General features: G+C 45.2%; 1 protein-coding gene across 2 annotated transcripts in view; it reads left to right on the top strand.

The window, feature by feature from the left end:
* The window catches only part of EML5 (EMAP like 5), a 378,431-nt gene extending 356,343 nt beyond the window's left edge, over nt 1-22,088 (top strand). For both annotated transcript variants that reach the window (XM_029597756.1, XM_029597755.1), the window contains 8 exons: nt 913-1,027; nt 1,956-2,144; nt 3,131-3,303; nt 3,483-3,645; nt 5,142-5,245; nt 11,467-11,620; nt 12,460-12,560; nt 18,101-22,088. In XM_029597756.1, the coding sequence (XP_029453616.1) occupies nt 913-1,027; nt 1,956-2,144; nt 3,131-3,303; nt 3,483-3,645; nt 5,142-5,245; nt 11,467-11,620; nt 12,460-12,560; nt 18,101-18,137 (1,036 nt within the window). In that variant the 3' untranslated portion in view covers nt 18,138-22,088. The remainder of the gene's footprint in view (nt 1-912; nt 1,028-1,955; nt 2,145-3,130; nt 3,304-3,482; nt 3,646-5,141; nt 5,246-11,466; nt 11,621-12,459; nt 12,561-18,100) is intronic.
* The last annotated feature ends 510 nt before the right edge of the window (nt 22,089-22,598 follow it).

The raw sequence follows: 22,598 nt of genomic DNA, 5'->3' as shown, positions 1-22,598 counted from the left end.
GTCAAACTCGCTGACAGCCGCCGCTCCTGTCCAAAAAGGTGCTAGGGACGCGCTTTTTTTACTGCCGACCCTAATTTGAATACAGAATCGCGCGCACAGGAGAGTGGCCTGTGCGCGCGCCGGGAGAGCGGGCGTTCTCCCACTCTCCCACGGACTTTACTGTATCGGCCCATAACAGATGTAAAGTTTGACTCTCTCTCTCTGTCACCTTCTTAACAGTCTACAGACACATCCGCCGCCCTCCCCCTCTCTCCCCTCCCTTTCACACCATTATTGTAATATAGTCTGTGATTCATGTGTATCTTCATGCAAATGCTCTGATTGCCTCATTTTGTTTTGAGCTTGATGGAAGGGAGTGTTTGCTCCCGAAATCTAGTCAAGAAACATTAAGGGCCGGGGCGCTGGCTCAGGTGGCGAGTACCGTGCACTGGGTCTTTTGTTTCCCGGGTTCGCTGGGATTAGGGATGCTGCAGAGGGGAGAGTTTGCAGCTCCCTCGGGGAGGGAGTCAGGGTGATTGCTTAAGGGCGACATCTAGTGGCCGGATTCAGGATCCATGATTGCAGGGTTCTGGCAGGAGCCCAAGTGCGTGGCGCCTGACCAAGGACCATCGCTGCTGTGACTGGATTAAAACGTAATTTGGGAGGGAATACAAAATGGGAGAAACAATCCCCACATAATTGTGAATGAAGGCTCACGGCCTCAGGTTCCAGGCTCTGGTTCCGATTAAGCTGGGTCATTAAAAAAAAGAAATGTGTTGTGCTAGTCAAATGAAAAGGATTCACCTTTTTTTTTTTTTTTCATTTTTTGACCTTAATTTCCATAGCAAGCTTGTTTGCCTTTCCGAAATATTGCTGAAAGATGCAGAACGGTATAGTAGGGTTTGATATACTGCTTTGTGTTAACTGTGTTAGATCGAAGGAAGGCGGGGCTGTGAAACTCTGGGATCAGGAGCTGAAGCGGTGCCGTGCCTTCAGGCTGGAGACGGGCCAGACCACAGACTGCGTCCGCTCGGTCTGCAGAGGCAAGGTGAGTGTTTGGAGGCTGCTCTTCCTCATCTTAATAAGGTAAGAGTGGTGACCTTAATAAAGCACCTACCAAGGTTCTATTCTCCATAAAGTGCAAAGGTCAATTCCTGGGCCAGGCGTCTGCTGGGAATGCCACGGAGAAGGCGATCACATCCCCTGGGTGGCAAGGCTTGATGGTGATACCTAGTAGCTGAGTTACAGGGGGAACCTTGGGTTTGTGGCTCTGGCCCCGGTCACCGTTGGCCTGTGTTGGGAAGGGAATATGAAAGCCATCCTCAGGCGGTTGCTGCTTGTGGCACCGTAGCCCTCGTACTTTATTTTTTAAATGTATTTTACATTTATCTCACGCCTTTTCATGGGTAGCTCAAGGTGGTTAACGTTCAGGTACCAGCAGGTTCCCATGAAGCTGGTTAAGCCCGAAGAAGCAGGCTGGGACAAAAACAGTGCAGACCCCGGCAGTTTCCTTATGTTCCTGGGGCCTCCGGCTCAGCTGGAAGCAGATCTGGGTCTGGCACTCTGCGCTTTGATTTGCAGCTACCTGGGAATTTTGCCTTTATTTTATACCCACCCTCCCTCCCTCAGCATACCTAGTCTGGTCATTGCAGTGTCAGTCCTGAGCTGGGGGTGTGCACCAGGGCTCCTTCCAGAGCCCTACATTCATGGACCCTGAATCTGGCCACCAAGTGTCACCCTTCATCAGGAATGACCATGACTCCTGCCCCCCCGCCCCTTGCCGTTTGTCCCTACTTCTCTGGAGCCTCCCCCAGATGTCCAGAACCACCCTACCCTTCTGCTCTCTGCAGGTTGATACTTCTTCAGTAATGGTTAATGCACGGGCCGTGTCTGTAGGAGCAGCCTGTTACACATGCTCTGTTTATTAACCCGCTGAGGTAACTGCGCGCTCTGATGACTCTCGCCACCGTTTCCAGGGAAAAGTTCTGGTCGGCACTCGGAATGCGGAGATAATTGAAGTCGGAGAGAAGAACGCAGCCTGCAACATTCTAATCAATGGCCACATGGAGGGACCAATCTGGGGTCTGGCAACGCATCCGTCCAGGGACTTTTTTCTGTCTGCTGCCGAGGATGGGACAGTGAGACTCTGGGACATTGCCGACAAGGTGACCTGTGAAGCTTGTACTTCTAACCTAAGCGCCATGCCTCCAACCTTGCATGTTAAAGTTTGGGGGTTTATTGCTTCTAGCTCTAAAATTGTGTTGGTTTGTTCTCCATTGACCGCTCCCTTCTGGGGACTGGGATCAAATCACATGGGCAATGAATTCAGTGGGCTCAGCCTTAATCCCCAGTGGACTCGTGCTCACATCACAAAATCCACTGGAGAATCGAGAGCGATTCTTTGATTATAAAAAAGAGGCCCAGAGAGGTTTGAAATTGGGATAAAATAGGAATCTAGTTTTATAAAACCTATTCTTGCACAGAGTGCGACCCGAAGCTCTTGATAAAGTGCAGCCACCATAAGAATGGAAACAGGGCGGCAATTACGCCAGCTCACTGTCCCCCAGGGACTGGCAGGGAAACACTAATGATGGAAGGTATTCCAAGTAAGGTCAAATGAAGGAAAGTTAATGCAAGAGAGAACGTGTTATAGCTGGGATTTAAACTAAGATCTTGGGGGGGGGTCTGTTATTGTGCAGAGGGGCAACGGCACTAGAGGAGCGATGGCCCAGAACAGAGAGAAATTAGCAGAAGGCTGAAGGCTGTAAGCAGGACTGAACCCCTCAAAGCTCTCGCTGGAATAGACAACCATTTAGTTGGTTTTACCCTGACAGGACTTGGCTCAGCGGACAGAAGATCAGAGTACATTAATAATATGGTAGCTGGGCAGTGCTTCATGCCCGAAGGTTCAGGAGAGCGTTTCAGCCAGGTCAGTCAGCTCTCACATCATTTTGCCCAGCTCAGAAGAACCTGGACATGCTGCTGAGAGCCTCAAATTCACACAGAAAACGTAAACCACAGGGTCCCTCTACCCCTCTCTTGCCAGCGGAGTGCTTGCATTGGTGTCCCCAGAGCTCGCCCTGTCTGAAGAATGTATTTACCTGTGATCTTTCTGGGGCTTTTTTTTTTTTTTTCCCTTTCACCCTCACAGAAGATGCTAAACAAAGTGAGTTTGGGCCACGCGGCCCGTACTGTATGCTACAGCCCGGAGGGTGACATGGTGGCCATCGGCATGAAGAACGGGGAGTTCCTTATCCTCCTGGTGACCACCCTGAAAATATGGGGGAAAAAACGAGACCGGCGGTCGGCTATCCAAGATATCAGGTCAGAATGAGCACGGGCATCCCTTTCAGCTACGGTGTTAACAGGGCATCCTTGCATTACAGTAACTATGTGTGCGCGACCCACTGTCCCATCAGAGCCGGACATTTACTGCCCCATGAGATGAAACTTGTAATACCAACACTTTTATTTATTTATTTTTATTTTTTTGGGATGCTCAGGTTCAGTCCAGATTCCCAGTACCTAGCCGTGGGTTCTAGTGAGAATGCGGTGGATTTCTACGACCTGACCCTGGGACCCTCACTGAACCGCATCAGTTACTGTAAAGATATTCCCAGCTTCGTTATCCAAATGGACTTTTCTGCGGACAGCGCCTATCTACAGGTAACAGATACTGCAAAGCTATGGACTTCATGTGCAGCTGCAGAAAAGAGATGTCGTGTCGTGTTCTGCATTTTTGTTTTAAAACAAATGTACATCCCTAATTGTTTTACTGTTATGATTGTTGTATTATCTATTTAAACCAATATGCAAATAATTCTTCCTTTTTCCCTGCTTCATTCAAAAAAAAAAAAGAAAATTTTATGACACATTTATACAAAAGGGACAAATTTGAGTATAAAATGTAGCAGCAAAGTGTATGGGTAATATAAGGTGGATTTCCAAAAATAAATTACCCCGGCATGTTCTCTTTGGAGATTGCCTTAATGTATGTTGGTACAAAAGTATCCCATGTTTTACATCTGCCATTTGTGTGGTTGGGTGTCCTCGGGGGAAAAATGGCACAGATAGAATTGGGAATACATGCGTTCTTTTCTCCCCTGACCCAAACATACCCCTCCCCAGGGAACACCTATTTTCAAAGCAACTAGGTATTTATTTAATATAAGAACACAAGATTTGCCATACTGGATCGGCCCAGTATCCTGTTTCTAAAAGTGGCCAATCCAGGTCACAAGTACCTGGCAGAATCCCAAAAGGTTGATAGTTTCCATGTTGCTTATCCCAGGGATATGCAGTGGACTTTCCCAAGTTCACTTTAATAATGGTTTATGGATTTTTCTTCCAGGAACTTGTCCAAACCTTTTATAAACAAACAAACCTACACCAACAGCTTTTACCACATTCTCTGGCAATGAATTATAGAGCTTAATTATGCATTGAGTAAAAACATATTTTCCTATTTGTCTTAAATGCATCACCTAGTAACTTCATAGTGTGTCCCCTAGTCTTTGTACTTTTTGAAAGAGTAATAACAGATTCGTGTTTTCCTGTACTACTCATTATTTTACAGACTTCTATCATATTTCCCCTCAGCCATCTCCTCTAAATTTCTAAACTGCATTCCTGGCCTCAAGAGTCACCCAAAACAGAGTACAATATTTTTAAAACAATTTATTAGACCGGGTTTTTTTTCCATTTTAGACTCACTGGTAATATTCTATTTATTAAAATAAGAACAATTTTACTTTGTTTTAAATAAGAAAAAGTAGTTTATTAGTTAATAGTAATACATATTAACTCAGGAACTCAAACTGGTTTGATTATTGAAAAAGATAGATTTGTAAGCAGATTTGGACCATTTCAATAAATTGTTGCAAGGCCTTGGAACTAATAAACGTTTTCTTTTTATAAATTTAAAACAAGTGTTTGTGGTTCCCCTTCTATGGAAATGTATATTCTTAACAATTAATAATAAAAAATGTTATTTTTTTAAACTTAAACATTTTTCCTTGGCTTGTTTGTAGTGTCTTTAGTTCAATATTAAGTTCCAACTAATCACTGAAAGAGATCTTTTAAATATAATGTTATCTTTGGGTCCCATTCCTCTGATTTCTGACATCCCACCAAGCATTTACCTCTATCCATTCATCATCAAGGTGTCCACCGGTTCCTACAAGCGCCAGGTCTACGAAGTGCCTTCAGGAAAACCACTAATGGACCAGGCTGTGATTGACAGGATCACCTGGGCTTCCTGGACCAGGCAAGTACTGTCTTGCATAGAGTTTATTTATTTATTTCTAACTTCTGTATACCCATCAAGATTAAAAACAGACCACATCAGACTATTTTTTTTTTAATTTATAATTTTATTGCTGTAAAAAACAAACAATAATATACGATATACATGATAAACAATCATCAAACAGTAGCATAACCGAAAATATGCAATACAGCAAGATATGGTTTAAGGCAATAGTACCCCCCTCATGCTAAACAAACTATATGTTACATGTCATTGAACCGTCACTCCATCCGGTACCATCTTAGAAGCAGGAATCAATATGATGAAGAAAAAGAAAATGTTCCATTAACTGAACGTAAAAGTTAACGATCTCCAGGTGATATAAGGCTCCCAAACTTGATGAAATTTGGAGAGGCGGTGATATTTCATCGCCGTAAGTTGGTATAGAGTACAAGTCCCATCCAGACTTTTTAGAAGTTCATCTGAAGTAGGTGGTTGCGATCGCTTCCAGTGATACGCTATCTCCATCTTTGTAGCCATGCAAACTTGTTGTACTAAAGTTTGCGCAGATGCTGAAAGTGAATCATTGGGGATAAATAAAAGCGCCTGTTCTTTAGAAAGAGTGCAGGGGATCTGAAGTAGTCCTGATAATAGCGTTGAGACATAAGACCAAAGAGGTTGGATAAAGGCACAATCCCACCACATATGTATAAATGTACCGGATTGATGACAATTCCGCCAACAGTAAGGATCCACTCTAGGGTAACAATGGTGTAGTCGAACTGGCATTAAGTGCCATCTGTAAAGAATCTTATAGTTAGCTTCAATAATCCGGGTGGATATGTTCCCACGTGAAATTTTGGAAAATATGGTAGACCATTCCTCTTCAGATATAGATCTCTGTAGATCAAGTTCCCAAGCAGTCATATGAACATGTTTAATGAACGGGCGAGATACCAAAATCTGGTACAATTTAGAGATAATACCTCTGATAGCTTTAGTAGATGCACAATAGCCTTCGAAGAGTGAGCGGGAAGAAGACAGAAGACCCTTGGATTGAATATGGAGTAGGAAATGGCGAAGCTGCATGTAGGAAAGAAATTCCATTGTAGGTAACTGGTAAGTCTCTTTTAGTGTTGAAAAAGGGAGTAGAGAGCCCTGCTGCATAACATGAGAGAGGCAGGAGATACCTTTGGATTTCCAGAGGGCATAGGCCGAGTTAGGAAGGCCTACAGGAAACAGAGTATTGTGAAATAAAAATGTCAGTGTGAAATAGTCAAAGTTTCCCACAATTTTATGCTTCCACTGTTTCCACACATTGTAGGTTTGCCGCGTGCAGGGTGTCAGGACAATGTTCGTCCGCCAAGTTACATCAGACTATTTTAATCGCCCCACCCTAAAACAACTAGGCTATCTCCCTTTTCCTAAATGTCAAATAATTTGACTCAGTCCTAATGTCTAACGCAGGGGTCGGGAACCCATGGCTCGCGAGCCAGATATGGCTCTTTTGAGGGCTGCATCTGGCTCGCAGACAGTCGCCACACTTTCCCGCTGACCCAGCTGCTCCCCGGTCCTCCTCTGCCCGGGCTTAAAATGCCGGGCGGAACACGACAGGACAGCTGGAGTCAGCGGCACCGGCGTGCTCTCTTCTTCCCGCCCCCCCGCGGCCCGGAAGAGGAAGTGGAGAGTATCGGGTGCGTGCGCGGCAAGAAGAGGCCACGCTAGTGCGATCGGCATTGGCCCGAAGAAAAGAAGACTGCAGCGCGGCTCGGAGGAAAATGAAGAGGTTCAGCCGCGGCCGATGGGACTCCGCCTCCGCGAGGGCTGAAAATGAAGAGGTTAGCGTTGGGAGGAGGCTGCTGCTGCCGCGAGTTCCCGGGGTGGGGGGGAGAGAGAGAGAGTGAATGAGCGAGCAAGCCTGTGTGTTTGCTCGCTCATTCACTCTCTCTCTCCCCCACCCCGGGAACTCGCAGCAGCAGCAGCCTCCTCCCAACGCTAACCTCTTCATTTTCAGCCCTCGCGGAGGCGGAGTCCCATCGGCCGCGGCTGAACCTCTTCATTTTCCTCCGAGCCGCGCTGCAGTCTTCTTTTCTTCGGGCCGATGCCGATCGCACTAGCGTGGCCTCTTCTTGCTGCGCACGCACCCGATACTCTCCACTTCCTCTTCCGGGCCGCAGGGGGGGGGGGGCGCGCGTGTGTGTGTGTGTGTGTGTGTGTGTGTGTGTGTGTGAATGATTGAGAGCCTGTATATGTGAAAGAGAGTATGTCTGTGATTGAGAGCCTGCCTGTGAGAGAGAGAGAGCATGAATGTAAGTTTACCATTGGGAACCTGTATGTGTAAGTTTGTGATTGAAAACCTGTTTGTGTGAAAGAGTATGTGTGTATGATTGAGATCCTTTGTGTGTGAGAGAAATCATGTGTATGTATGATTAAGAGCCTGTGTGCATAAGTAAGAGAGAGATCATGTGTGTCTGTGTGCGATTGAGAGCTGATTTAGGTGAGGGAGCATGTGAGTATGTGATTGAGAGCCTGTGTTTAAATGAGAGAGAGAGACCATGTGTGTCTGTGTGTGATTGAGAGCTGATTTAGGTGAGGGAGCATGTGAGTATGTGATTGAGAGCCTGTGTGTAAATGAGAGAAAGAGAGGACATGTTTGTAAGCATGTGAATGAGAGTCTGTGTGTGAGAGAAAAAGACAGCATGTATTTATGTGATTGAAAGCCTGTGTGTGTGTGTAAGCGTGAAAAGATAGACAGCATGTGTGTAAATGTGGAATTAAGAGCCTATATAAGTGAGAGAGAAAAAACATGTGTATATGTGAGTACTGAGAGCATGTTTGTATAGGTGTGTAATTGAGAGCAAGTGTGAGAGAGAGCGCTGGTATGTGACTGAGAGAGGAGAAAGTTCCAAGCAAACCACCCCACCTCCTGCTAATTCAGAACAATCTCAAGACACCTGGATATCAAACGTTCCCAGGTATGAAGCAAAAAAAAATTTTGTATCCTTATTATTTTTCATTACTGGGTCTTTGTGTCTGCTATTTTGAAATATTTTGTTGGTATCTGGAAATGTTTTATATGAGTTTTTAATTATTGGATATTCCACTCATCAGCTGTTTCAAAATATGTTCTTTTTGTTAGTACAGTTTTACTGCTGATGATTTTATATTTCTTGATTTGTTTTATAAGGATGGGTGATGTTTCTTTTTTCCTTTGTTACACTGCATACAGAGACTCTGGCTTGTTGCAGTTTCCAATTCAGTTTTTTCTGCATGCTTCTTGTTATGCGTTTTGGTCTCTTTATTCTATGTTAGGTGAGGGACAGCACGTGATTCAGGTGAGGTTTTCTGCTGGCGTGTAGTTTCTGTGTAGGTCTCTATAGCAGCCTGACTTGGTCCGTTTTCCTAATAGGAGATGTATTGGTGTCTTAAGGCCTGGTGTAATATTTTCAGAGACTTATTGTACTTTAAAAGTGTGATCTTACATAAAATGCACACATTTACTTGTATTTAGTTTTAAACATATTGTATGGCTCTCATGGAATTACATTTTAAAATATGTGGCGTTTATGGCTCTCTCAGCCAAAAAGGTTCCTGACCCCTGGTCTAACGGGATAGAGTTCCATAATTTGGGACCCCTTACAGAGATCACTCTCTTCCTACACCCAGCAGTACATATCTCTTTAACTGTAGGTATAATAAACAAAGCTCTTTGTCCCGAACATAAGCTTCTATTAGGCACATAGGGGCAGATTTTAAAAGGTACGCGCGCAACCCAGCGCACACAAATGTACGCCCGATTTTATAACATGCACGTGCAGCCGCGCGCATGTTATAAAATCAGGGGTCAGCGTGTGCAAGGGGTTGCACACTAGTGCACCTTGCGCGCGCCGAGCCCTCTGGGAGACCAGCTGGCTTTCCCCATTCCCTCCGAGGCCGCTCCGAAATCAGAGCAGCCTCAGAGGGAACTTTCCTTTCCCCCCCCCCCACCTTCCCCTCCCTTCCCTTACCTGTCCCTCCCCCCATCCTGAAAAAAAACCCCAAAACCCCTTACCTTTATGTCACAAGTTACGCCTGCCAACTGCCGGCGCGTGATCCCCCGGCCCAGCGGCCTTGCAGAGGCCTCTGGCTCTGCCCCCGCCCCTGGACCACCCATTTTTTTCAAACCCCAGGACTTACACGTGTCCCGGGCTTTACGCGCGCCGCCAGGCCTTTTGAAAATAGGCCTAGTGCATGTAACCCTTTGAAAATCTGCCCCATAAGGTTTATTTATTTATTTATTTTATTTATTTAAAATTTTTATATACCGACATTCAAATGGATATCACATCGGTTTACAAATAACAGGGGGGAATAACTTTAACAGAGGCAATGGAAAATAAAAGTTACATATAACAGGGATATTGAATTTAGGTTTAACCAGCTATTTAAGATAACCCAGCCCAGCACCTTACCTAAGCTTAAACATCAAAACCAAGATCTTAAATTGGATTCTTGCCTTGATAGGTAACTAATGTAAGTGTATCAACAAAAGTCGGGCATTAGTTCGCTGGGGGGGGGTTAGAAAAAAAAAGCCTTGCTGCCATATTTTGCATTATCTGAAGACACTGCACAGCCTTCTCGGAAATATCGAGTAAGACCCACATTACAGTAATCCCATACTGGAGAGATCAACGCTTGAACCACCATTCGAAAAGACTCAAAACTCAACATATTTCTTAACCTCCGTAACTGATGTAATTTAAAAAATGCGGACTTACCCTGGTTAGAAATATGAGACTCAAAAGGCAACTCATCATCATACATCACTCTCAGATTCCTAACCTTAGATGAGGATTTTACTGTCTCTCCACTAATCAAAAAACTCCAGGAGTTGGAACATCTTCTTTCCCTGCAACAAAAATTAATTCCAAATTTTTGCCATTTAAAATCATTGTATTTCTTTAAATCCAACTGACAATCTTCTCTAAACCCTCCTGAGCCAGCAACCTAGATGAATTCAAATCTTGCCCTAAAGGCCACACCAATTGCACATCATCTGCATATATGAACACCTTAAAACCCAACAAAGGAATAAAATTGCAGAAAAATATTGAATAAAAGGGGAGACAAAAGGGAGCCCTGAGGGACCCCACAATGGAGTGAAAATTTACTTGAGAATTCCCTATTCACCTTTACCTATGTGAAAGGACTTAATCCACTGGATAACTATTCCACTCATCCCCAAAGACCTACGAGTAAGAAGGATTTCATGATCCACTAGGTCAAGTCAAACGCACTAGATAGATCCAAAAAAATCAAAAGGGCTGAAGTACCTTTATCCCTTAACTGCACAAGACAGTCATTAACTGCTGCTTACACTGTTTCAGAGCTATAACCTTTTCTAAACCCTGACTGACATGCATTTAACCCATCAATCTCCTCTAAATACAAAGATAACTGTTTATCTAACTTTCTCAATAACTTTAGACAGGAAAGGGCTGTTAGCTACTGGCCTATAGCTAGCACAATCCTAGAGTTAAGTCTATGACAAGAACCAAAGACCTGGATGTTGAAGTTAGATCATGAAGGAAGGATTCCTTTATTTCGGAACAGAAGTAAAAGTGCTTGACTGACCTGCTACTGAGGTCAGAACAGGCCAGTCGAGTGGTCCACTGCACTGTGGGGGAAGCTGGTTTGGGACTGACCTGAAGATTCCTGCATGGAAGACTTGGTGGTGAGGGGAGCGGGAGTGAGGGACTGTTATGGAGACTTTCACTGATTGGTCGTTGGGATGGAATTGGGTTTGGGAATGGTCTGGAAACTCCTGCTTGCATGGGTGGGTGAGGGGGAGATGGGTTAGGGAATTGTTACGGAGAATTCTGCTTGCGTGCTTGGGGAAGGGAATTGGATTCCAGAATGACCTGGGTGCTTCTGCTGAGTATGGGGCAGTAAGAGAAGAGGAATTTAGTTTTGAATGGTCTGGACACACCTGGCAGATGAAAATCAGGTCTCTTCTAGTCAAGATGTATTTATTCAAGGTGTTTAGAAAGAGGGAGTCCTTCCTGTGCTCACTAGCACTCAAATTAAGGAGCTTGTTTCTGCACGACCTGACCATTCTATGTCCAATGCTTTCAGTGTAGTGGGGACTTCCCTAGCAGTGCTTCCATCCCAGCACCTGTTTGCAGATCTCGCACAGGATCCATTCACTTTCTTCTGCAACCTGCTGTTCCTAAGAAAAATCTTTCGCCTCTTTCTTTCAGCGTGTTGGGGGACGAAGTCATTGGAATTTGGTCCAGACACACCGAAAAAGCCGACGTGAATTGTGCCTGTGTCTCTCACTCAGGAATCACTCTAGTGACTGGGGATGACTTCGGCATGGTCAAGCTGTTCGACTTCCCATGTCCTGAAAAATTTGTAAGAGCCCCTATATTTGCCAATACTGTTTTGCTGTATAACTAATGATACATTGCATGACTGTGCTATACAAATCTAATAAAATGAAAAAAAAAAAAAAAATTTAAAGACTGAGCACATGAAATACTGTACTTAATCGGCCTGCTTCCTTCCATCCCAAGAAGAGTTTCTTCAGTTTAAGGAGTGTGACCTGCTGATAGCTCCATCAGGCAGATTCACGAGTTGTCAAGAAGAGAGCTTCAAATTCTTGCCACGGAATATTCCCCAAATTCAAGGAAACATGTGTGCCATCCCAGCTGTCCTGCACTTGTAGTCATAGTCGCTTACTTTTCTTTTTGTATATTGTAATTTTATGTGCTGTGTCCTATAAGATAAATCCTCCACTCCGGTGCACTTTAATAGTTTCTTATGGCATGACCATCATTCACACCAACACATGTCAAACTAGGTCTCCAAAAACAACAAAGGTGGGTGCTTTGGCTATAAAATATCTCTGTGCACCTGGAAGGTGAGGGGCAATCTTCCTCACAGTCAGCTTTCAAGGCCCAAAGTGCTGCATCAAAAGAGGAGAACAGTTGTTCCCTGTACGTACCTGGATCAGTCCAGACAGTGGGTTATGTCCCCAATCCAGCAGATGGAGTAAAATATCTCTGTGCACCTGGAAGGTGAGGGGCAATCTTCCTCACAGTCAGCTTTCAAGGCCCAAAGTGCTGCATCAAAAGAGGAGAACAGTTGATATAATAATCTGGCAATATCATTATAAAATTCTATTACATGAACCTTTTGTCTGTGAAGAGTTCAGCGCATCAGAGTAAGATCTTTTTCTTGTTCCCCTCTAGGCAAAACACAAACGTTTTTTAGGTCACTCGGCTCACCTGACGAATATACGCTTCACAAGTGGAGATCGATACGTGGTTAGTGCTGGTGGGGACGATTGCAGGTAAGTCTGTTCCGTCGCAGTAACAGCCTTTTGGGACCATTTTATTTCTATAGCAGTGATTTGTAACACATAAAAAAAGACCAGTCCTGTGGAGGGGATCTCATGTCTAACTACTTGTTGAATCCTCTTCATCCAACATAAAAGCATGAGTATTATCGTTTCTCAAACTGTGACAATTCATGCATGCACATTTATTAGTTATTGAAAATAAGAGAAAAGGATTTGCTCTAACATTCATAACGGGCAAACATCTCCTTTCACATTAAGCTGTTCTTAGTATAATTCCTCTCTGTTGGATATTTAGGAGCGGATTTTATAAAAGTTGCTTGCGTTAAAAGGCCGCTAGACACGAGTACATGGGCTGAGCGCAACTCCTATTTTAAAACACAAATTATGCGTGCATGAGCGAGCAACAGAACAATCAGCAGATTTTGGCCAGGGCAGGGGCATTCTAGGGTAGGGCGACAATTAAATGCATAAATCCTGAATATGTGCTGTTACCTGCACATATTCACTTCTGCTCTTTTTCAGGTGTAAGTCAGAATAACGGAGAAATTATGACTTACCTGATAATTTTGTTTTCCTTAGTGTAGACAGATGGACTGAGGACCAGTGGGTTGTGCTCCCCTGCCAGCAAATGGAGATGGAGCAAGCTGATGTCACAATATATATATACTCCTGAAGTGACACCAGCCTGACAGTATTCTCTTCAAAAGCAACTGTGGACAGACTAGCAAAAAACTTGATTAAAAACAGTCAATTATTACTGTACTCAACTAGCAAGAAACACTGAACTCAAGCAAGGAACATATGTACCCCAAAACCAGGGACTGGAAGAACACTTGCCAGTAATCTCCTAGAACACATAGCCCCACAGGAGGATCATTGACAAAATCATTCAGCAGCCAATGCCAGGAAGCTGAGTCCATCTGTCTATACTAGGGAAAACCAAATTATCAGGTAAGTCATAATTTCTCCATTCCCTAGCATGTAGACAGATGGACGCAGGACCAGTGGGATGAACCAAAGCTACTCCCGAGTAGGGCAGGAGGCTGCCCGTGGTCCAGTCAATACCGCATGTGCAAAGGCTGTGTCCTCTCGGGCCTGCACATCCAGACGATAAAACCTGGAAAAAGTATGTCAGGAGGACCATGTCGCAACTCAGTAAATGTCAAAGTGAGATAACAATCTAACCTCTGCCCATGACACTGCCTGAACCCTAGTGGAATGAGCCTTAACCTGAGTAGACAACGGCTTTTCAGCAATCCATGTACGCGGCCATGACTACCGCCTTAATCCAGCAAGCTATAGTAGCCCTTGAAGCTGGTTCACCCTGCTTCCTTCCACCATGAAGGACAAACAGGCTATCTGTCTTTCGAAAAGATTCAGAAACCTCCAGATACTGCACGACAAATCTATTGACATCCAAGGGATGCAGGAGGCGATACTCTTCCACGTCACTGACCTTTTCCAGAGACGGCAAGGAAATTGACTGATTCAAATGAAAGTCTGACATCACTTTAGGCAAGAAGAATGGAACAATACACAGCTGCAATGCCTCTGGAGACACCTGAAGGAACCTGGAGGCTCCCGGCAAGACAAGGCCTGCAGCTCAGAAACTCAACACGCAGAACAGATAGATGCCAGGAACACTGTCTTCAAGGTCAATAACAGCAAGGAAAAACTATGCAGCTGTCGGAACATAGGGCCCGCCAAGAATTCCAACACCAAATTAAGACTCCACAAAAGGACCAGTAACCTCAAGGGAGGCCGAAGATGCTTCATTCCCTTCAAAAAATGGGCTACATCAGGATGAGATGATAAGGAATCACCATTCACTGGGCCCCGGAAACAGGCAAGAGCCACAACCTGTACCTTCAAGGAATTAAGAGCCAATTCTTTGTTTCATTGATCCTGCAAAAATTCCAGAATGATCGGGATCTTGACCGAACGAGGAAGAGCACCCCCAAGCCTCAAACACTCTCCAAACCTGCACATAGGCCAAGAAAGTGGAGAACTTCCAAGCATGGAGCAAGGTAGCAATCACTGCAGAAGAATATCCCCGTTTCAAAAAGCGTGCCCTCTCAAGGGCCAAACCATAAGACAAAATTAAGTCAGATCTTTGTGAAGGACAGGTCCCTGCTGCAACATATTCTTGTGCGGTGAAAGACGAAGGGGGGTCACCACCTTAGTCTTCGCAGATCTGCATACCATAGTCCAAATAATGGCCAATCTGGTGCCATCAGGAGTACCATCCTCCTGTGGTCTTCAATCCTGCGAACCATCCTGTCCAACAAGAGCCACGGAGGAAAGGCATAAAGCAACTTGTCTTCTGGCCAGATCTATATGAGAGCATCTATGCCCAGAGACCACGAATCTCTCCTGCGACTAAAGAATCAAGGAACCTTCGCATTGCAAGAAGTCACCATCAGGTCTAAGAATGGAAGGCCCCAGGGATCCACTATCAGCTGAAATGCCTCGTTCAACAACACCCATTCTCCTGGGTCCAGACTCTCCCTGCTGAGAAAGTCTGCTCTTACATTGTATTTTCTTGCAATGTGAGAGGCCGAGATCATCTGTAGATGTGCTTCCACCCATTCCATAAGTTGGTCTATTTCCTGCGACACTTGTCGGCTCTTGGCTCCTCCCTGTCGATTGATGTAGGCTACTGTCATTGTGTTGTCCAACATCACTCGGACTGCTTGATCTTGCAGTCTGTGGCTGAACTGCAAGCATGCCAACTAGACTGTCTGAGCTTCCAGGTAATTGATATTCCAGAAGGACTCTTCAGTATTCCAGCACCCTTGGGCCATCAGCTCCTGACAGTGAGCTCCCTAACCCTGGAGACTCACATCTGTCATGAGTATCAACCAAGTCGGGGAGGTCAAGGAAACACCCTTTCTCAGATGAGCCTCCTGCAACCACTACTGGGGCAAGAGCAGATTTCCGTCACCAAGTGGGGCCGAACCAAATAGTCCTGAGATTGTGGGTTCCAACGAGACAGCAGTGAGCACTGAAGAGGATGCATATGTGCCCTTGCCCATGGCACCACTTCCAGGATTGTCACCATCAAACTGAGCACCTGTAGATAGGACCACATTGTCTGGCATATAGTGCTCGCCAACTGATGCACTTGTGCCATCAATTTCTGAATCCGAACTTCTGACAGGAAAACCCTGTCCTGCCTCATGTCAAACCGAACACCCAGATATTCCAATGACTGAGATGGCTGAAGACTGCTTTTGGCTAGGTTCACCACACAAACAAGCTCCTGCAACAAGATCACCTTGCGGGTCACCAGGCGGCTCTCTTCCTGAGATATGACTCAAATCAGTCACCAAGTACGGGTGTATTAGGATCCCATCTCTTCTCAATGCCGCTGCTACTATCACCATGACCTTGGAAAATGTTCTGGCAGTGCCCAAAACTGATAATGGTGCCCCAGTACCACAAAACACAGAAAACGTTATTGCTCCAAACAGATGGGAATATGAAGGTAGGCTTCGGACAGATCCAGGGAGGTCAGAAATTCCCCCGACTGCATGGCCATTATCACTGAGCATAAGGTTTCCATGCAAAAATGAGTCATCCTCAATTGACGGTTGACACTTTTGAGATCCAGGATGGGTCTAAAGGAGTCCTCCTTCTTGGGCACAATAAAATAAATGGAATATACCTCCATACTTTCTTGAGTCATAGGCACTGGAACCACAGTCCTCAACCGGAGGAGCCTTAAAAGCATAGATTCTACTGCCTGCTTCTTCTCTCAGGAGTGGCAAGGGGACACCATGAATACGTCCCATGGAATACTGTGAAATTCCTGCTCATATCCTTCTCATATCACCTCCAGGACCTACTGATCCAATATGATCTAGACCCACCTCTGATAAAAGAGAGAGAGGTGTCTCCCTATCTCTTGTTCCCGAAAGTGGGTCGGCAAACCTTCATTGAGAAGCTTGGGAGGATCCGCCCCCCAAGCTCGCTTCTCTCTTGAGCTGTCTGGGTCAAAAGGACTGAGACCTGCCGAAAGGCTGAGTCCTCTGAAAAGTCGATTCTCTATAGGGACAAAATCACTTGGAACCTGGGAGACTATCCCTTATATCAGAGAGGCGCTGCAGCTGCTTCTTATCCTCTGGCAACCAAGGGACCATTTACTGGCCAATTTCTCCAACTCACTTCAAAAACAAGAGTGAGCCTTTAAAGGGCATTTTTGTAAGATTAGCCTTGGAGGCTGCATCAGCTGACCAATGTCATAACCATAGTTGACGCTTGGCCGCTACCACCGAAGCTACTCCTCTGGCCAAGGTACAGATCAAATCACAGCCCGCATCAGCTAAAATGGCAGCAGCAGGTTCCATAACCGCTCTGGAATTCACTCCAGAATTATCAAGTTCCTGAGAGAGCTCAACCCACCATGGCCCGAAAAGACGAGGAGCCTGCGGGGCCGAGATGGAGCTCATTCCACCAGGCCCAAAGATAACAGGAGGCACTTGTGTGTCTGTGTCTGGTGAAAGCTTGTGTGTGTGACAGCCTGTATTCATGTGTGTGTCTTTGTGACAGCCTGTATGCATATGTGTGGCGGTATGAGAATCTTAAGTGCTTGTGTGTGTATCTGTTGAGAGCCTGTGTGAATGTGTGTGTGTGTGTTTGTGTCTGTGAAAGAGTCTGTGAGAATGTTTAAATGTGTGTATGCCTGTGAGAATCTATCACATATAGGTCCTCAAAGGCATGCACACACACACACACACTTTGGGGCAGATTTTCAAAGGGGTATGCGCGTAAGATACGCGCGCAAGTCCCGGGGCTTTCCTGGGGGGCATGTCAGGGGGGCGTGTCGCGGCCGGTGCATCATCGGGGGCGTTCCGGGGCGATAATGTTCAAATCCCCCAAAAAAAGCTGGCTAAGTTTGTGGTTTGTCAGCTTCTCTGCCCTTAAAGAGGAGAAACATCTGGGTGCTTCTGGCTGGACTAAGCTCTGATAACGTTGACAGGTTAAGGGTGATCAGCTGAGGAAGTCATCTAGAGGGACCCCCTGCAGGATGGGCCTGGGATGATGGTCAGCCACTTTGAAATGCTTCCTACAGGTTTATCCAGTGACACTTTAAGCACTTATAAATAAATGTTAAAGGTAAAACTTTGTCCTCCAGGATTAAGGAGTTGGAGCAAACCCCGAGAGAGTTGCTTTTGTGGAGGTGTCCAGACCCAAACCCAGCAGTTATCTCTGAGCTACTGCTGCACTCCCTAATAGGAAGAAGCAAGCAGCTGGCTACATGACACAGATGCAAACCCTTTAACCTGTATTTTGCATGATTTTTTTTCACAATAAAGTATATTGCTGTACACGTTCAGTAATCATTTCAACCTGCCCACCTCTCAGTTAGATTCTCTTAAGATTATTAAATCCCACCATAGAAGGGCTTTTCGCAGCAGCAGTCAGAAAGCCAGGCCCTGGTCCACATACAGCAGTTATTCTTGAATACATTTTTCAGGCACATAGCTTAATTCTCCATTTCTCCTTTTTTTTTTTTTTTTTAAATGCAGTTTATTTGTCTGGAAATGTGTGCACATGCCCCACTGAAGGAGGAACTATAAAAGTGGCCACAAGAAGACCCAGCGTGCATGTAGAGGCTGGCTCGGAGGAGACAAGAGTCCGCGGTGTCCCAGCAGAATGGAGGGAGCAGTCCTGTGTGAAAGAATTCAGAGGCCAGAACCTGTCCAGGTGGATGGCTGCAGTCACACTGATACCAAATTTGCTCTGATAGTATTGAAGACTTGTGTTAGGATTCCAGTCACCGTAAGCTGCCTATGCAGGCACCGAAGGACGTTGAGGCTGCCGTAGATCAGTGCACTGCACACAAACAGATCCCGAGTCCTTGCTGGTTATGACCTTCCCCTGTGTACTGAGGCATTGAATGTCCTGTGTGAACATCAGATTCACTTTTGGTTCTTCAAACTGTCATTAGATAACAGCCGGCACAATGATCTCCCGCATCCTCTGGGAAAGGACAGTTTTCTGCAGAACTACACGAGGCAAAAACACATCTGAGGATTTTAGCAAGCAGTATTGAAAAAAAGCTTGATATATAACGTTTCGCAGTTCTACAAGTTGCTGACAGGTTTTGCCTGGACAGAGGAATTCAGCTCCCTCCTAACCTGCGATCTTCATGGCTTAGGTGGGTCAAGCCATGATCGGCTCTGATGAACACTGCTGCGATGGACATGCAGGAACCCATTCCTCAAGCCTAACTAAGCGTTTGTCTCGCGTGCAAACGTTACGCTAGCTCAGTAGGCAGGATGTGCTGCTTGCTGTGCTGAGTGCCTTGCCCATGGCCCAGAATTCCAACACCTATTTTTTGCCTTGTGATTCCAGCAGTGTTCTCCCATGTGCGATTATACTGTGGTAATGCCCTGCGTTTTTAAATTTTTCATCGTACAACTGAGCTGCTGTTAGCTGGCATATATATCGTGAGTGTCTGAAAAGATTCATTGTTTTAGTGTCTTGGAAATGAGGTGCTAAGGGAAGGCAATACCTATGCCAAGCATTGGAAAAGCAGTGACAAAAGAGTTATGCTCAGCTGTGTAAGAGTCGTACACTTTAATTCCACAAAATCACTTGGAGGGGGGTTTACATTTTAATAAATCGTATTTTCAACAGAAAACTTTATAGTAGCAAGAGGATTAGCTAGAAAGGTCCATAAATAAGTTACCTCTTTTAACATCACTATTAATCTGGCTCTGAGTGCATGTTGGCATTGCCCTTTTGCTTTAAAATAAGGATGTGCGTGTAGAAAGCCGACTGGCTGTTTCTGGACACCTGGCAGGAAGGCGAGCATATCCACAGGAAGGTGACCCTTGGGAGCCATATGATTTGTTTCCTTTTGGTGGTTCTTCTCAATGAGGCATGCACTGGGCTGGCTGTGAGGGCTTCAAAATATTTTTCAAAGCAGTGCCTATCTTTTTCCATGGGCAAAAGTAGAGATGTCTTTCCAGCTATGCCCGTCAGCGTGATACTGGGCTGGATGCAGGCAGAAATCTCAGGCTTTGCAGGCTGCTCAGAGTGGGTATTTTATGCACTGAACAGCCAAAAACTCCTGGATGCATTTGGCTTCAGGCACTTTAGCCTGACTGCCGGAGAAGGATCACTGGGCTGAAATGCTCTCTACAACTTTTAGAAGAAAATAATTGCCATTAAGTTCTATTTTTTCTGTACATAGTTCACCAGGAAAATACTTACTCCTGCCCTGGCAGTGCTGCATACCTCTACCAAGGGCAGGTGCGTGAACCCCCGAGATGACAAAACTATCTTTGTATTCCAGTTCTTTTTTTTTTTTTAATGGCTTGAGTGGTCTACGCCTCTGGGGAGCATTGCAGCCTGCCGACTTGGCTGATTCAGCCAGTGTGAATTGCTGTCTGTCCTGCCACGGCTGCCTGCAGGAGGGAAGTGAATTCATCTGTCTGTGCTCTGTGAACATATTGAGATATAATCACCGTACGTCACCGGGGCAAAACTCCAGAGTCAGAATGTACGGTGCTGCAGCGCAGGCTGCGCTTTTGGCATTTCTGCCACTCCCTTCCTTCCTGCAATCAAACAGGAATGTTCTCTTGCCAAATCTGGAGCTGTGGTTCTGGTCCCCTTTGTCTGCGGTTGGGCCTTATTCAAAAAGAATTTTCCCCCACTCTGTGGCCAGGGAAGAATTTTCATTAAACTAAGTCACATAGAGTAACTGCTAGCACCCCTTAACTTAGAAACCACGGAGTTCACACTTCTGTTTCAGAATGTATTTATTTAAAAATAAAGGGGGGAAAAAAACCTTACAAAGCATGGCTGATTTTTCACATATGGGGGGAAATGCTGTTATAAATCAGCTCTTTAGCCACAGGGGGGCACAAGTTGCAGGTACCTGGATAAATTCCCCTTGCTTCAAGACCAAAGGGCGAGCATCTCCTGCCCAGGGGTGCTAGTGTCCGCCCTCTGGCTAATGGCCTGATTTGTAACAGTTGGGATCACGCCGGGTACTTGTAGCCTGGATTGGCCACTGTTGGAAACAAGACGCTGGGCTTGCTGGAGCCTGGCTCTGACCCAGTCCGGCAGTTCTTATGAAGAGCAGCCTGTACACTTTTCAGCATGGGAGAATTTCCTTTTGAAAACGGGCTTGCACATCTGTGGGTACAAAGAACCTTTGTGCTCCCCCGGGGCTTTGGAAACCTTTTCCAAACTGGCCAGCAGTCGGAGGAGCAGCTTTGCTACTCCAGCAGAGGGGAGCAGTTAGTGGCTCTGCCCTTGCACAGAAGCAGCCTGGATAGACTGCCTGTGCCCTTCGGTGCTTTCCCACACCACTCTGGTAACAAATGAACATGCAGCAGGCAGGAGGAGCCTCCCAGTAAGCAAAATGCCATACTTAACAAAACAAGGAAGGGTGTCTTTCTTTTTAAAATACCTTTTTATACAAATGAAATGATACTTTTCGAAGTTTCATTTGTGTTGCTACAGATGTTGTTGTGTCAGTATAACAAGCTGTAATATTTTGCTAAAAGTGGCTTTTTTTTCATGCACATTTTTATAAGCAGGTGATGTATTTTGCTCTGTTCAACAGTGCATAAATCATCCAGCACCCTTCTTCCTGAGTGTACCATCTGTGGACAAAGGGAAGACAGGAGGATTGCAGACCCAAAGTGACACTACCATACTCTTTGTTAGCAAGCATAGTTTTTAATAAGCAGGCGCATGTCGATGTTTTAAAGCTTTTCTGGCTATATGCTTTGATTTACCCAAAGCTTCTTTAAAATATTTATAATCTGCTTACCCGTCTCCATCCAGGTGTGCAGTACCATTTTATTGTTCTTAGATGTGTGTGAGAGCTTGCCAAAGTCTATTGTATTCGCCGGACCAATCACTGTGCTAAAGCCAGACCAAACCCTTTAGTTTCTCTTAGCAGACCCATACAGGGAGCTTCTAGCAAATGAAAGAATCATAGATGAGAAAGTAGAATGTCCATTCAGGGCCAGATTTACCTCTGCCATGGGCCTAGGTGTGGGAGTCTCAGACACTGCAGCATCAGGGCAAGGTCCAAGGCAGCCCTAGGCAGGTGCCTACTGAGCCTAATGGGAAATTGAGCTCCGTTTTCCTTATGAAGAGCAATTGAAGTATTTAGTAATAAAAACAGAGCAGTACTTTTGTTTATATAGCAGGAGCCCCAGATAAAGTGTAGCAAGCCTACAATATGTTACGGAGCATCAAGAGTCAAAAGAATGAGTCTCTGATCATTCCCACAAAGTACGTTCCAGAGGTTGCAAGGCATTGACAGTACAAAAGCAAGAATACTTATTTTCAAACTCACAAAACGTTAGCTCAGCAGAGGCTGGCAAAAACTGCATACGACTCTATGAACTGAATGGGAAGAAAAATATAATGTTAAAAATCGAAGCATTGACAAAAATATTCCTTCCGATGGTCTTTTTATGGGGTTTCTGGAACCGTACCTAATGAGAAATTGTACGCCAGCTTACAATGTTTCCAAATAAAATGGACTCCTACTTTTAATAAAGTATTAAAATGTTTCCTTTTCTTGCTTAAAAAAAAGAAATCTATATGGTACTTTTAATTAATTCTGATTTACAAACTAAAGGAGTTTCCTAGCTGGTTTGTTTCTGCCAGAATATCCTCTAAACCAGGAGTGAGCAATGCTGGTCTTCGAGGGCTGCAAACCAGCCAGGTTGTCAGGCTGTCCCTAATGAATATGCATGGGTGAGATTTGCATGTCTACTGCCCCCAAGCTGTAGCAAATCGCTGCCATGCATATTCATTAGGGATATCCTGGAAACCCAACTGGTTTTCGGCCCTCGAGGTCCGGAATTGCCAACCTCTGGTCTAAAAGTTAAAGACATGTCACTTTATATAATGGGTTCTACACCGATTGTTCCCTCACCTTGCAACAGGATGAAGTGATGAGAATTTGCAAGCAGGCATTAATAAGAAGGCTCCAACTGAGCAGAACCAGGGGTTACTTCTGAGGACCACTGCTGGAGTCCCTGCTTCTTA

The sequence above is a fragment of the Rhinatrema bivittatum genome, chromosome 4 (genome assembly GCF_901001135.1).
Source record: "Rhinatrema bivittatum chromosome 4, aRhiBiv1.1, whole genome shotgun sequence".
NCBI lineage: Eukaryota > Metazoa > Chordata > Amphibia > Gymnophiona > Rhinatrematidae > Rhinatrema > Rhinatrema bivittatum.
This window is presented reverse-complemented; position numbering and strand designations above follow the sequence as displayed.